The 14,367-nt window shown below is 39.6% G+C and overlaps 1 protein-coding gene across 8 annotated transcripts in view; it reads left to right on the top strand.

The window, feature by feature from the left end:
• The window catches only part of plecb (plectin b), a 118,067-nt gene that overhangs the window by 26,220 nt on the left and 77,480 nt on the right, over positions 1-14,367 (top strand). For 2 of the 8 annotated variants that reach the window (XM_025911255.1, XM_025911253.1), the window contains exon 1: positions 6,087-6,355. The exons of the other annotated variants lie outside the window; for them this stretch is intronic. In XM_025911255.1, the coding sequence (XP_025767040.1) occupies positions 6,310-6,355 (46 nt within the window). In that variant the 5' untranslated portion in view covers positions 6,087-6,309. Of the gene's footprint in view, positions 1-6,086; positions 6,356-14,367 lie in introns of those variants that run through there. 8 annotated transcript variants of the gene reach the window in all.

Below are 14,367 nucleotides of genomic sequence, written 5' to 3'. Positions count from 1 at the left end.
TTAAAATAACAGCAAACTTGTGATAAAATATGGAAAACAAAATCTGCTGAGATCACACTGGCGCGGTTGACAGGCTGTGTGTTTTGTCAGGTTTAGTCCATTGGCTTAACTATTTTATCACAGACTAACACGCGGACGATCTCTCTTGATGGGGAGCCCGGTCTCCTGCTGACTGCTGCCTTGTGCTCTAAGCCGGTACATTGGGCCGGAGGCCTGAGTGGCTGGGTGACCTCAGACAGAAGGAATGTTTTGTCTGGATTGTCCACAGCAGGGCTACCGGTCTGATGTCGGTGGAGCAGCAGAGCTGAGAGCCAGCGGGACTTTGAAACACTCAAAGGTGAAAGTATCAAAAATCGTGGTAGGAAAAGTTGTTTAGAACAATAAGAGGCCACATAGGAAATAAAAAAACTATCAGTGGTATCACTGAAAAACAGCTGTCCATGTGATGCTTTGTAGCCACACAGTTGCACCTAATTTTGTTGCTGAGAAACAAGTGTTTGCTTACCCAGATAGGCAATGAAATTTCAAGTGCATCACTACAGGGGAGGCAAAGCTAACTGCTGTGTTTTAGTAGCTTATTGCACATGGAGCAAGCACTAAAGTCTTTACCTTTAGTAAACATTTAAGTAGCACAATCAAATCTAAACCTATTGGTTCAGAGGAAATATTTTCCATTAGTGATCATTCAGAGTGGCTTTGGCCTATATGAGATTTTCAGGCTAGAAAGTTGTTGTTTGTCTTACAGCATCCTCTGTGGCAAAGTAACTTTGGCTGTAGTTGTAGTTTGAGACAAACATTTTATGTCGTGTGATGCCTGGTCCGGCAGCAGAGGTGATCCAGCGTAGCACCAGCGACTTACCTTCCATGACATCTATCACAAGATCCATTTGAAGGCAGCTTTATACCACTTTTTATGACCACAATGGCCAGTCTGTGTGTGTCTGTGTGATGCGATATGATTTATTGTTTGACCAGTCTCAGAGTGTCAGCAGTTACTTGACCAGGAGCTATTTAAAAGCGACTGTATTGTATTACTATTACTGTAGTCTTAAGTAGTTCTTTAAATCGTTGTCTCCAGCTCTTCTGAAAAAGGAAAAGTTTAAAGGCAGCAGAAGTAATCTGGAAGGCATGCATTGCAATGTTAAACTCATCACAGATGGACAGATAAAGCCAACAAGTGACTGTGACTATTAGCGAAAGGTCAAGAGAAATTTCCCTTACCAGGTCTTGACAAATAAATCTTCGCAATTTACAGGCTTCCCTGTGGCTAATAAATGCTTGTGTAGCTTGGCAGGATACTTCTAAAGCCAGAGCAGCACAAACTGAACAGGAGCTCAGCCTGGACATTACAAAAACCCTGCTCCTCATAACTCTCATTCCTTTTCAAAACCAGTTATGAAACACTGCTAGGGGCTGAGAGATTCATCCCTGTGTAACCTTGAAAAGCTGAGGAGTGTGCGTTAGACATTGTAGCCTGTGTTTGTTCTAGTATGTAACCGCATGAGCAGCTGCAGGCCTTCTTTTTTTTACATTGCTCTAAAATATTTGAAAATATAACATAGGAAACTAAACTGATCTAAATGCCAGGAACTAAATGCTAAACAGGAGTGAGAACCTCTGAACAGTATGTGTTTTATGTTTTTATGTACTGTATTTAGTTAAAGTCCAAAGCAGGTATTCCTTAGACAACAACCTTAGACAACGTTTTCTAGATTTAATATAACAAAATCGTCAACCTGACTACAAACCTCTGGCTCATTTTTAGTCATACTGGTAACACACAAACACTTATTGCTTATTTTCTGGTTTATTTTCTGAACTTAACCAAGATTATGTTCTGACTTAAAATATTGTAGCTAAGCGTAAATGCAGGCAGCATAGCGTGGAGGTGTAGACGTTAGTCTAAGAAATATGCTTTCTCTTAGAATTTTAGGACAAATGTGCAGCTACTGCTAGTAGTTAGCTTACTTTTATTAGATGTGGATCTGACATCTTCACAGTGACGGTGAGGTTTCAAACTAAGAAAAGAACTTCGTGTATTCTCATCTGTCTAGAAACACAACATATTTTGATTCTGGCTAGCGCGTCCTTTTTTTTGCTCCTACTTGTACTAAGCGAACTATCCTGTGGTTGTGTCTGTCACCAAGAGTTTGCCAAAACTATGAAGCCGAGTATTATGGAACTTATTGGAGGAAGAACCTATAAAATGTTGGTGTGAATACCAATCACCTTCTTTACAGCTGTGAAAAAGTGTGTTTCCTCTGTTGAAAGGTGTACTCTTAGAATATCATCCTTCCTTTCGTATTGTCACAATGTGTGTAATATTTATGTTTAACTTTAATGTTACTTGTTTTAAAAACGAAAGGTTTCATAACTGTAACAAATAACTCTTTCGCAGCTTATTTGAGTGCAGCTGTGGATTAATTTAATCCATATTAACTTTGACATGGTTGCCCATTGCAACTAGTGCAAAAACAGGCTGCACTGATGAGCTGGGTCGTGCTCATTAGAGCATACTGACTCAGTCTGACTAGGTTGTATTGACTGTTCGCTGTTTATAAATTAGACTGCAAACCTCTCTGTGGATAATTGCAGTGACTCTGAGCTGGACCTCCAGCCACGTGACCAGTGCAATCACCGTCTCGTGCCCTGGAAGTTGGAGGTATTGCACATTTGACCTCTTGCTGACCAGTTGATCACAGCAACTACTTGCAGTCAGTCACCAAATGTAAAAAAAACCCCCAAAAAACAAAAACTGTGCCTTTCTGTGTGGAGTTTCCCTGTTTTTCCTCAGTATCCCATCAAGGATCTACTGCACCTTTCATTGTGTCAGCTGGAATATATTCTTGCCCACCCACAACCATAAGTTGTATAAGTGTTTGAGAAAAAAGATGAATAGGTGGAAAGCTGATTGGTGTATTGGTATGTATACCTAGAAGTATCTGTAGGGTCTTCTGTTTAAAGGTCCTTGTAAACATCCTTTAGTTGCAATGCCTGGCTTTCCTTAAGGGAACATGCCATAGTCACAAGTGATGGGAGTGGAAAGAGTTTGATGGGCATAGATCCAGAGGGCTACTGATGTCAGCCAAAGCAAGCAGTCAAACACTTTATACGCAAGAAACACTCAGCTGTGTCCTGTAAATTCACAAAACATGCTTGCATGGGTCTTTTTTCTTGTAAGACAAGTATGGAAACAAATTCTCTAGAAGTACTCCAAAATCTCCTTCAACTGCTTCCAAGAGCTGTACACTCTTGAACACACTCTGAAAAAACACACACACTCGAATATACACACATGATTGAATTCTCCTTGACAGTAAAGAACAGCAAGACTCCCATTTCCCCTGCTGCCAAAAATGTGTCAGTCATTTCCTCCAGACGTCCTTTATTATGTACAAGAGGCCATACAAGAGCTGAATCAAATAATAGCGTTGCAACAAGGCCACCCACTGTCTGAGCAGAGATGGAGGCTAACTGATTACTAGTGGGTGGATTGATTTACATCGTTTATTTTGTTTAATTTCTCTTTGGTAAACTCCAATCCATTTCCTGTGGCTTTTACCACAGCCTGTTCTACTGGGTATCAGCAGGGCTTCTTTAGTGAGGCATGATCAGTAGTTCATGTTTAAGCTTACGATAGAAGTCAGTGCGGTTTATTGACTAAGGATGGCTGCTGATTTAGTCGCATGAGGCACTGATTACTGATAATGCCTGAGCCAAGTTAGTCTCTCATCAGTTTCATTCTGACATAAAAGCTTTTCAGCAGATTTTAGGAAGCAGTTAATACTGTGAGTTCATTATGTTTGGGAAGTAGATGTTTGATTTGGGACACAGCACTGGGAGTGTCTTTTGCTTTTTGTTTTTCTCAATTTGGCAGACAAGCAGCTGTTATTTTTCACTTGTGCTGTGTCTCTGTTGCTTGTGCCCACCGAAGGAGAAAACACAGGTTTATTGCATTTTTAGAGTGCCTGCAGAAATGAAATAACACATCCAGTAATCATTCCCCTTCCTGTGGTGCAAGCTTGTAGCACGCTGGGCAAACAACTTCAGTTTACATGGATAAGGTGGCCAGGATTTTTATTTGTTCTTTATAAATTGGGCAGTTTTGAAAGCACTTCAGCTAGTTCATGTTTTTTTTCCTAGCCTAGATTTTCATACTGGGAGGGCTCTGTTTTTTTTTCTACTTTACAAATTAGATTAGTGTTTTAATGTACTTAGCTAATCAAATAAATTCTCTGTAAGGTAAACAGGTATGAAAGAGCAAATTTTGCTAATTTGCTACACTCTTAAACACTATGTGAAAGTCTTTGGAAGGAGTTTTTCAGAAGACCGTATAAAAGATGGACGTAGTCACCGCGATTTCACCCATTGGTTTTAGGAGCTTCCGTGTTTTAGTTGCTGCCAAGTCAGTTTTTTGGAGCTGTAAATATCTGGACAAGAGGGTGGAGTGCAAAGTTATCAGTTAACGCTAGCTAGCTTAGTTAGCAGCTACATCCACAAACTGTAAAGGTGCCACAGACACACACGTCTGCTAACTGGGGCTAAGAAACAAAATAAAATATTAAAAATTTCCCTCACAAACTTCTTGGATGGCCACATAGTTAGCCATCTTTACAGTAAATGTTATATATAGGTCTGTATGTATACATACCTCATCTCCTCCTTAAAGGGTTGGACAATCTAAATGAAACTTTGCATGAACATATCACACATGTAACCATTATTAATGTTTATATGATTTTAAAAAAGATTTATTAGAAATCCGAATTCCCATGATCTGCGTTAATCCAGATCATAAAAGGTATAAAAGATGGATGTTGGTCTGAAAAGTGAAGCCAGCGTTGATTTGCCTAAAACCTGTATTTTTTAAATGGGGGGCAACAGCTATGGATATAAAAAGACTTCCAGTTCTGTAGAAGTCTGAATGAAGTGGCTCTTGGATTTGACCACAGTAAACATTTAACTGTTGATTTAAGGGGCTCAGTTAATTATTTCAGCTCATACTTAATAAAGTATTTAATGTATTTTCTAAGTTTCAGAATGCGTTCCATGGCTGATGAGTTCTTTGTCTGTTACCAGTCAGTGACTTCACAGGTGGTATGTCCGATGCAGATGCCTGAGTTGTACAACAATTAACCCCACGTAATGGGGAAACTATCAATAGAGGCCAAAACTGTTTTTTTGTTTTTTTTGTACCATATGCTTTTTCATCTTCTTCATGCTGTGAAGCTTAACATGGGAGTGGGTGGGGATCGACTCTCCTTTGAAACCAGCCTTTTGTGGCCCCTGCAGTCTGTTATCACTTCCTGCAATGGCCTCATTTTATTTTAGCTCCGGAAATTTTTCTTTAATAAACAACTATTTTCTAACGTGAGTGTTTTTGACTGGCCCCTGGTGGTTTAAAAAAAAGAAGTCTACTCACAGTCACAGTAATTTTAGTAGTTTTTGGTGATTTAAAATTCCTGATCTATGTTTCTTTGTTCTGCTAAAATTACACAACTTGTAAAATACTTTCCCATCTATTTCAGAAGAATATCTCTTTGTACTCCAGCTACAGTGTGTTGCTGGAGCATTACGCTCACAGAAAAACCCTTGTTTTCATACAGCTGCTACATGTGCAATTAGTACTAAGCTAGTTTGTTTAGGATTTAGAGCAAGAGTTGTTTTATCCCCTTATTTATTTATGGATGCTCTGTGTGAAAACTGGCTAAACTTGGGAATTACTACAGATCTGGCGGTGGTGCTGGGATTCTGTGTCACTACATGGGCATGCATACGCATATACATGTTATACATTCACTTGCGTCTACTCCTGCTCTCTTTTCTGTATCATCTGTCCAAACTACTTCCTAATGTAAACCTTGTGGAGCAGGCTGATTGATAGATACGCTACTCTGTGTCACGATTCGCTGGTTTGTGACCAAAGTCGTTGTGGCAGATTCTTCACTCAGTCTTGGGCAAAAGAGGTGGAGGAAGACAAGGAGGGGCCAAGGGAGGGGTTTTGCACGAACAGATGCCGGCATACAGGATGTTTGCGCGTGTGTGTAAATGAGTGTGTGTGCATGCACATGGTGTGTCACAGGAACCAAAACAGAGGAGAGTCCCGGTCAGCAGACCTGCAGTAGCAAGAGGAAAGTGATCAAAGTAAGCCAGAAAAGACTCTGTACTAGACTTCAGTCACAGGAATTCAGTGAGACTCACCATTGGTCCTGTCATCATTTGAGGGGAAGGAGGCCAAGCTCTTGAATCAGCATCAACATTGCCAGTATCTGTTGTCATCACCATTCAAAAGGAGGCCTAACAGTGACAATGGACAACCCCAGGTCTATCCAGAAAGAGATTACGTCTCTAAAAGGTATTTAACATTCAGTTTTTGATTTACAGAAAAAGTGCCTATCGACAGGCTAACATACCAGACAGCAAAGAGTGAGGGTCACATTTGATTGTGTGAGTCTGTCTATAGGAAGGGAGGGGTGTCTGACCAAGTCATTGTTTGAAAAGCCGTGGAAGCTCAGGCATGTTTAACTAGCCGCTCACAATTGTATTTTAAACTGAGAGATACCATTTTACCGTTATAATAATCTTACCTGTGTTCGACTGTTTTATATCTGCCTGTCTGTGCTCAGAAATGTGTGCCATTGTTTCACCGTCTGTTAAACAGATAAATACTGAAGGAGTAAAGCAGGCTGGTATTTTGATAGACACACTTGGACCTCACATTTGCCATGCAAACCCTCTATGCAAACCTGGAATATCCATTTTCTTGGCTTATCTAAAATTAGTGGTGAAATTGTGCTTAATGATTACACAGGCTGGGCTTTATTTTTGTACAGTAGCTCCGTGAAAGAGTGATGGAAAATGTAGCACGGCATTCTTTGGCTATCACGTAAACCAGGGAATGGGAGGAATGTTGTCCACCTTTTCTTTCGCCATGCTTCTTGCTTGTTTTCAGTGTTTGCTTCTTTCCATCACAGTAAAGCTTGCGTAGTTGCATCATTTCAGCATGCAACCTGTCAGGTTTTACCTTTCTGAACCAGTTATTCACACGTGCTGTGTGTAGTTTCTGTTGATGAATGACTTACAGTTAGCGTAAACTATGAATGGCCATATGCTCTGTAAACTGATCGTAACAATGATGAGGAAGACAGTGACCAGAAAGACAATAGAGAAGAGTTTTGCAATTTCTTAGCTCAGCATGTTAAGTATAACCTGAAAAACAAGTGTATTTCTTATCTGTTTTAAACAGTGCTTTATATAGGTAAAAGCTTCATTAGACGGGCTAATAGGAGACAGATAGGTGCAGCAAGTCATTTCCTTTTTATTTGCTTAGAACACAATCTTTTTTCTTTATAGGCTTGGATGAAAACTAGAGCACAACCACAAGAGGCAGTTCAAACAAACATGAGTGCTGCCTGGCCTGATGTGTTGGCAAATAGAAAAGGTGTATAAATATCTTTTGTATGCAGAACAAATGCAAAATGCAGCATTCTAGCAGTTAGCTTTGTAGTAAATTTTTAAATAATTTTTCCAACAACATGAGAACATGCTGCTTTTCTTCTTTAGATTATAGTTTTGAGATTTTATTTGTTTCAAGCTGTTAGGATGGGAAAAAATGGTGGAGGACTGAGGTGGTCTGCATTGATTTTCTGTTATAAAATGAGAACCATGCAGCTTAAAAATACATATAATTAAAAAAAAAACATGAATGGTTCCAGACATCCCCCTCCTGTTCAAGTTTTCATGGGAAGTGTCGTTAAGCGTGATTTTTACCAAATTACCAACAGTATGTTTGATCAGAGCTTTATACATAATTGCATTAGGCAAACTTCCCAGCTCTCAGCTCTTTCAGTTTCTCCCATAATAAATCCTTTTGTAATTACAGCTGTGCCACTGTCTGACACTTTGGTTCTTTCTTTAGACGGCGTGTGTGAGCTTTCACACAGTCACACTAATAGAAAACTACTGGATCTCGCTGCATTGCAGAAATTGCTTCCACTTATGTGGACAGAGTACCTCAGTGTGTGACGCTCAATCATCAGAATTTTTAATCTGCGGCATTAGGACACTTGGAACACTAATGTCACACTGCTGCACAGAAAACAGGCCCGTTCATGCACAGTACGCTACCAGGAGAGATCAGTGCAAATGAGAGCTACAATTCCAAGAAGCTGTCATAGGTTCAGGCAGTGTGATTAATGTGATCTCAACGGTAGGCTCTCTCTCTCTGCGCGTCTGTGTCTCTCCATCTCATCTCTAGATTGATTTCGGCCTTAGTTTGCATTTCCTGAAGGAGGCATGCAGCCATAAATTTCCCCGTTTTGCTTCATGACACATAACCACAGACAGTTAATGTGCTTATGAGGATGAGAGCCGTAGAGCTGTCTCCTGCTCTGATACGTTCTTTTCAAGTCTTGTCTCTTTTGTTTTGGGTTGTATTGTATTTCTTTTGGGGTCAGATCTTGCAAGCATAGGTAATGAGTTGAATTCCATAAACCCAGAACACTGTGCGTGCAGTTGCACTGCTCTGTCTGGCTTTTCAAGCGGATATGCAGTTCTGTATGAATTGGTAGTAGCGTGACTTTACAGGGTTGCCAGCTTTCAAGTATCAGATTGGGTGGGTGGCATGGTTAACCTCAGCAGGTTATGAAACAGCTAAATGTACTGCCATTGTTACCAGGAAACATATTGCCACGTTGTTTTAGTTGCTAAAAAACACAAGCAAACGCATATAGAAGTGTAGTGTATAACAAATATATGCCAGCCATATAAGGAATGTCTACACAGGAAGCGACTCACTTGTTGCCTTGTAGCCATTTGTATCGGACATTCCAGGGTCTGGTTGCCTAGGTTACCCTTTACTGTATTTACTCCGTTGCATACTTCAGACATTCATCTAGAAGCTGAAAGTTTAACTCAGGACACCCACTTCACATTGCCCACAGTTTTTTCTCTCCTTGCGTGAAGTCACTGACTCTCTGTGGTCTCTGCTCGTTTTCTGTGTCGACGCTCGTTCAATGTATTTTCCTCTTATACACCTCTAAAGACCATAAAATTTACATACTAATGATTTTAGACATCATGATAATTAAAGTAGACATGCACGCTTACTCTGTAGTAGTCACTGCTACAAATACTGTCTTTGAATTTAGGCAGGAAAACTAAAAAAAAAGAAATATAAGAAGAAAAATTGACCAGACTTACTAAGAGGGACTGTGGACTCATCAAACTTTATTCGAAATATGGTCACAACCACCCATCATATGCTTTCCTTGGGGATCTGCCAAACCTGGTAGTCACCACCGATCCACAGTGAGGCCTTTCCCAACCCACAGACTCTGGCCTAGCATGCTGCTACATTGTCAATAATTGTTTGTGTTTTTGTTTGAGGTCCTTGCTCATTTTAACCTATCTAACCTAACCTAACCTAACCTAACCTATTTAACCTTTTTCACAAAGTACTGGCTTTCATCTTTATTTATTTTTATTTATTTGGCACGAAATTTGTGTGGGAAGCATGAGAGTTGTCAACCCTGCTAATTAGCATAAGCCACAAAAACATTGCTAACTCACATATCATCCTATATGTAGTTATCAAAGCTATTTTTGGCCTATGATTACATGCATATTCTTTACACCAACACGAAATATACTCTTTATTTTACAAAAAAGCTCACATAAGTTGTATGTATTCCATCTAATGCTAGGCTAACAGCAGTAGTGTTCATGCTGTAAGCTACTGCGATGATACAAACCCCAGTTTCCCCACCATGGCTGTCATATAATAATATATATAAAAACTGGGTTCTCCTCTCTTTTCAGTAACACACATATTCATATTCGTCACCTGAAACCTTCTGTTTACCAGAATAGTCACTCTCCATCGCAGCAAATAAAAGAAGACAAACAAGGTGATTGCATATCAGTAATGTAGTCAGATAAGGTAAGTTAGTCGTTATCTGAACTGTGCTGTTTCAATTAAGAGAACTAAAAATGTTTGATTAAATCTCGACGTTCCCTTTTAAAGTGCAATGACACATATGGTTAGCGATGCCAAAGTGCAAATTAACAACTGTTAAATTGATATTCATGGCATGTCTGATGGTGACCTCAGTCTATTTTAACCCATGATAATACTTTTGATAATATCACATCTTAATGCTGCAGTTCGCACTGATTGTTTCACCAGCCAATTCGGTCACACATCACATATTTATGAATACAGAAAGCTTTTATACAAATGTTACACAATACTTTCAAGTTGAGCAACAATTTCTTAAATGTCTGCTATACTCAATCTGTGACAACAAAATACAATAACTGTTTAATTCAAGTATACTTATCCAACATTGGTCTCACCGCTTAAAAAAAGAAAAACCGTGTCAGCTACCAAGTTTACACTCCAGTCATCTGAGAAAAAGTGAGAATCAGCACAAGGTCCCTGCATCCTGCAACCTCCTGTCCTCTATTGTCTGAAGGAAATACCTTTTGTAATGCAGGAAATGTTCTTAGTATTGTAAATCTGCTTGCATTTCCAACGTGTTTCAAGAAAAACGAAATTAAGTCTGATTTTATTTCAGCCTTTGTCTACCAGCCGAGATGAAATGTTTATTTTACTTTGTTCTTGTCTGTAGAGACTGACTGTAAATATTAGGGGTAAGCTTATAGAGGGATTGAACAGATCCCTTCCTCCCCCCTGTTCTAAAAGCAGTATGGTCTTTATAGTGTCTGGATGGGCCATGCTTCACACTGTACACACATGAATTGGTTAGAGGAAATTCCATGACCTGCTTGGAGGTATTTTGGGAATTACTTCTCACTCATAACCTTGCTTTTATTTCTTTAATTTCCTTTTCTTTTGCCCCTGACCCTTCTGGACAGATTGCATCCGCATTTCTGAAATGCAGCATATGCTTACGTACACTGATTTTCCTTCTGTTCCACTCTGCAGTCTCTCTGTTTTGATGAGAAAAAAATAATAGTGGCAAAAGATGACATTCAGCACTCTTTGTCATGAGGTAAAATAAACAGAGAAGCAGCGCAAGCGGGTTTCCACATTATAGTGTAATTAATGAGTGGCAAATGTGAGCATTGGGAGGTTCTCCAGGCTTCCTTCACTTGTTTACCTCAGGAGAGTCTCCTTTACAAAAAACATTACACAAAGATGTGCAAGATTTTATGGGAAATGTAGCTCACAAGATATCATTTTCCCAAAATGACATGATGTAGGTTCAGCATTTATAGGTCTTTGAAGCGCTCCTCTGTGCTACATGGGAACGACAGAGTCACAGGTATAAACTGGCTGGTCACTTTGTCACCACTTTGCTGATTGCTGAGAACACTGTTTACATTCAGGATAGTTTCAGGCCTGTCATGAGTGCGGCGCCACAGCGTGGGGTAATGATGAATATATTCCCATTTAACAGCAGAGTGAGAGGTAGTACATCCTCTCAGTATGTTTACCCTGGAGTGTTGCGTTGTAGTGTGTGCATGTCTGATGCATACTCGAGGCTCTGCAGCTGTGTGCTTGTCTGTGTTTTTCTCATGTGGATCATGCCCTTACTTTTGATAACACTGTAGTGAGACTTTCCATCTATTCATCCCTCATCACTGATTCTGGTTCTCGCCTTATGAGATTCACTGTAAGAGATGCTTTTATTATCAGGCAGCTGGGACTGGAGATGACTGGGTGTTACTAGTGAGATGGTTCTCATGGTTAAGATGTTGGATACCAGAGAAATGGGAACACCTAATCGAATTTAAAAGGGGAAATATCTTAGATTACTGAAATATCATATCTTAATATTTTTTTCTTCCTGTTATAGGTGTATGAATGGGGTAGTTTAGATTGAAAAGAACATGTTAGAATGTAAAAGTCACACAAAGTAGACAAGCCGGTCCTGGTTTCTCTGAGGTAAAATCACTATTTTATCTTATCTCATATCTCTTCTTTGCTCTAGAAGAACTTGTTCTCCGTGTGTGGTTCACTCTAGTATAGTCCCACTAATATAGATTCTTTAAGGCAGATACTGATACTAATACTAATAATTGTTGACTTGATATACAATTTTTTTCTTTGAGATGCAGAAAACATAAAGAGTTCAGTTATAAGTCTGTTATAAAAAGGTCGCTATAAAAGTAGATATCAATATCGGCAGCACTGATACATGGGTTAGACTCTACTCTCTATTGATATGTGTAGGTGTGGAAGAGGGTGAGGGTGATTATCTCTATGTGTGTTGCTTGTTCATGATGTGCCTTTCACTATATGATAGCCTCCAGTTGCCCGCACAGCCCTAATACAGGCAAGCAGTTAAGAAAACAGGTCAGGATATGATACAAACGTTAAGCAGTAGTCGATACCTATCTGCGGTGGTCTGATGAAAGGGAAGAGGAGGAACATTTGATAGTAGCTGTTCCACCTGGCAGCTGGAATCTTGAATTAAAGGATCTGTTGTTATTATCTCGGTACCTGGTGACATAGCACACCTTCGGAGCCCCTGTAGTCTTCCTTCTTGTGCAGTTTGCACTTTTTGGCACAACAAGAAAGACTAATAGCCGATTATCCGGAGGCGTAACATTTTGGCACATGGGTGTTGGCAGATCAGTGTCGTCTTTGTATTACATCAATCGACCACTATCACAAAGCTGTGGCATAGTGGGTTTTTAAAAAATCTGTTAAATGACACCTATAGCAAGTTTTTCATTATCTGAATTTTATTTGTCTCTATCAGTGTAGCTAGTGTTTGAACAACACAGGTTTTAGATACTGTTTTAAAATCTGATCTTTGGCGTTCTTGTCTTGTTTTATTAACAGTTGTTATCACAATTGCTGTTGTATTGGATCCAAGTCTCATTTTCTGGGACCATGATGATGGAACTGAAGACAGAGCACAAAGGTTTTCTTCAAGTTTCAGGAAATCGTAGCCACTTTAAAGCGTACTGTTGATATAATGTTTAAACAATTCTTTTTTTCTTGCTATTGTTCTGCTGTGTTGAAATTGATATATTTGCTTGTTCAGTATTATAGTAGCCTAGATGAAATCATTGTAACCCATCTTAGCTGCAATTCTTAAGTCAGGAATGATGTTTCTTTGGCCACAGGCATTTGGTCTTTGATCAGAGACAGCTAGCTGCCAAAAAAGGCAGCAAACATTCTGATAACAGCTTCATGTCAGAGGACTGGAATGAGACATCTCTGAAAAGAAGAGATTAAAAAGGATAACAGTTTAGGAGTTCCAGACATTTGGCAAAGAAATGATTCTCATGGACTCAGAACTTAATGATCAGCAACAAGGCCCTTGAACTTGAAGTAAGGACAAGTCTTTACACAGCTCGAGTGTTTTCTCTCATCCACATCCATTCAGCCAAACCTGTGCTCCATTTTCCTACAGCTGAGGATGGCATAGAGAATGACAGCTAAACAGCAGCTTCTTAAACTGTACGTATAGTGCAGAAAGGAAGTGACTCATCCAGTTACTTGCCAATCTGAGTTTTGTTTGCTTTAATTTCTATGTCAACAAAAGATGTCTGATCAAGAAATGACTCACAGTGTCATAGGCCACAGTTGTGACCACAAACAAATGACTCATCTTTTGGGACCGCATGCTAACTGGCTGCACGATGTCCTCGTGAATTCTCCTAAAATGATAACAAACCTCCTGCAAGATTATCAGTCATGGTAGCTGATAAACGAAACTTTTTAGCTTCCTGGTGTTGAATATTCTTTCAGAGCTCTTATTTTGCCTTTTGACAGAGAAATAACAAAAATGTCAGCTTTATGGTGACTTAAGACAGACAGAAAATAATGGATAGCTAAATCCTCACTGTCCCATCCAGTGAAACACAACTGCTAAACTACAGTTAACTTTAATTATCCTTTAGTTTTGCTCCAATCACAAACTTCAAACACAGTCTGTTCACAATATATAATACTAACAGGGGATTTTTCTCTTTATCTGTGACACCATGCTTTTGCCATGCTGTAAATCAGGAGTTGCTGCTTGCCTCAAATGTTGTGGCTCCACATAAATGTCACAATGAAGCTGGTCAGTAAATTCCACTCAAATAAAGTTTGCTCCATCGACCGCTGTTGATCTCTTTCGACATTACTGCACGCCCCAACATTAAGAACAAGCCAAAACAATGCAGATACAAAGACAGACTGATTTATTATCACTCCCTTCTCCCCATTGTGACGGGCGAATTAAGCAGCCAAGGCCTAAATTTGTTTACAATCTTTCAGTCTGCTTCACACAGGAGGGTAATTTGATGAGAACCCAACTGTGTAGGCGATGGTTTCTGTGTGGTCCGAACCATGTGGTCTGTTTTAGAAGATATGACAGGACAATTTTTTTTAAGTGTTTACTT

Source organism: Oreochromis niloticus, linkage group LG11 (assembly GCF_001858045.2).
Source record: "Oreochromis niloticus isolate F11D_XX linkage group LG11, O_niloticus_UMD_NMBU, whole genome shotgun sequence".
NCBI lineage: Eukaryota > Metazoa > Chordata > Actinopteri > Cichliformes > Cichlidae > Oreochromis > Oreochromis niloticus.
This window is presented reverse-complemented; position numbering and strand designations above follow the sequence as displayed.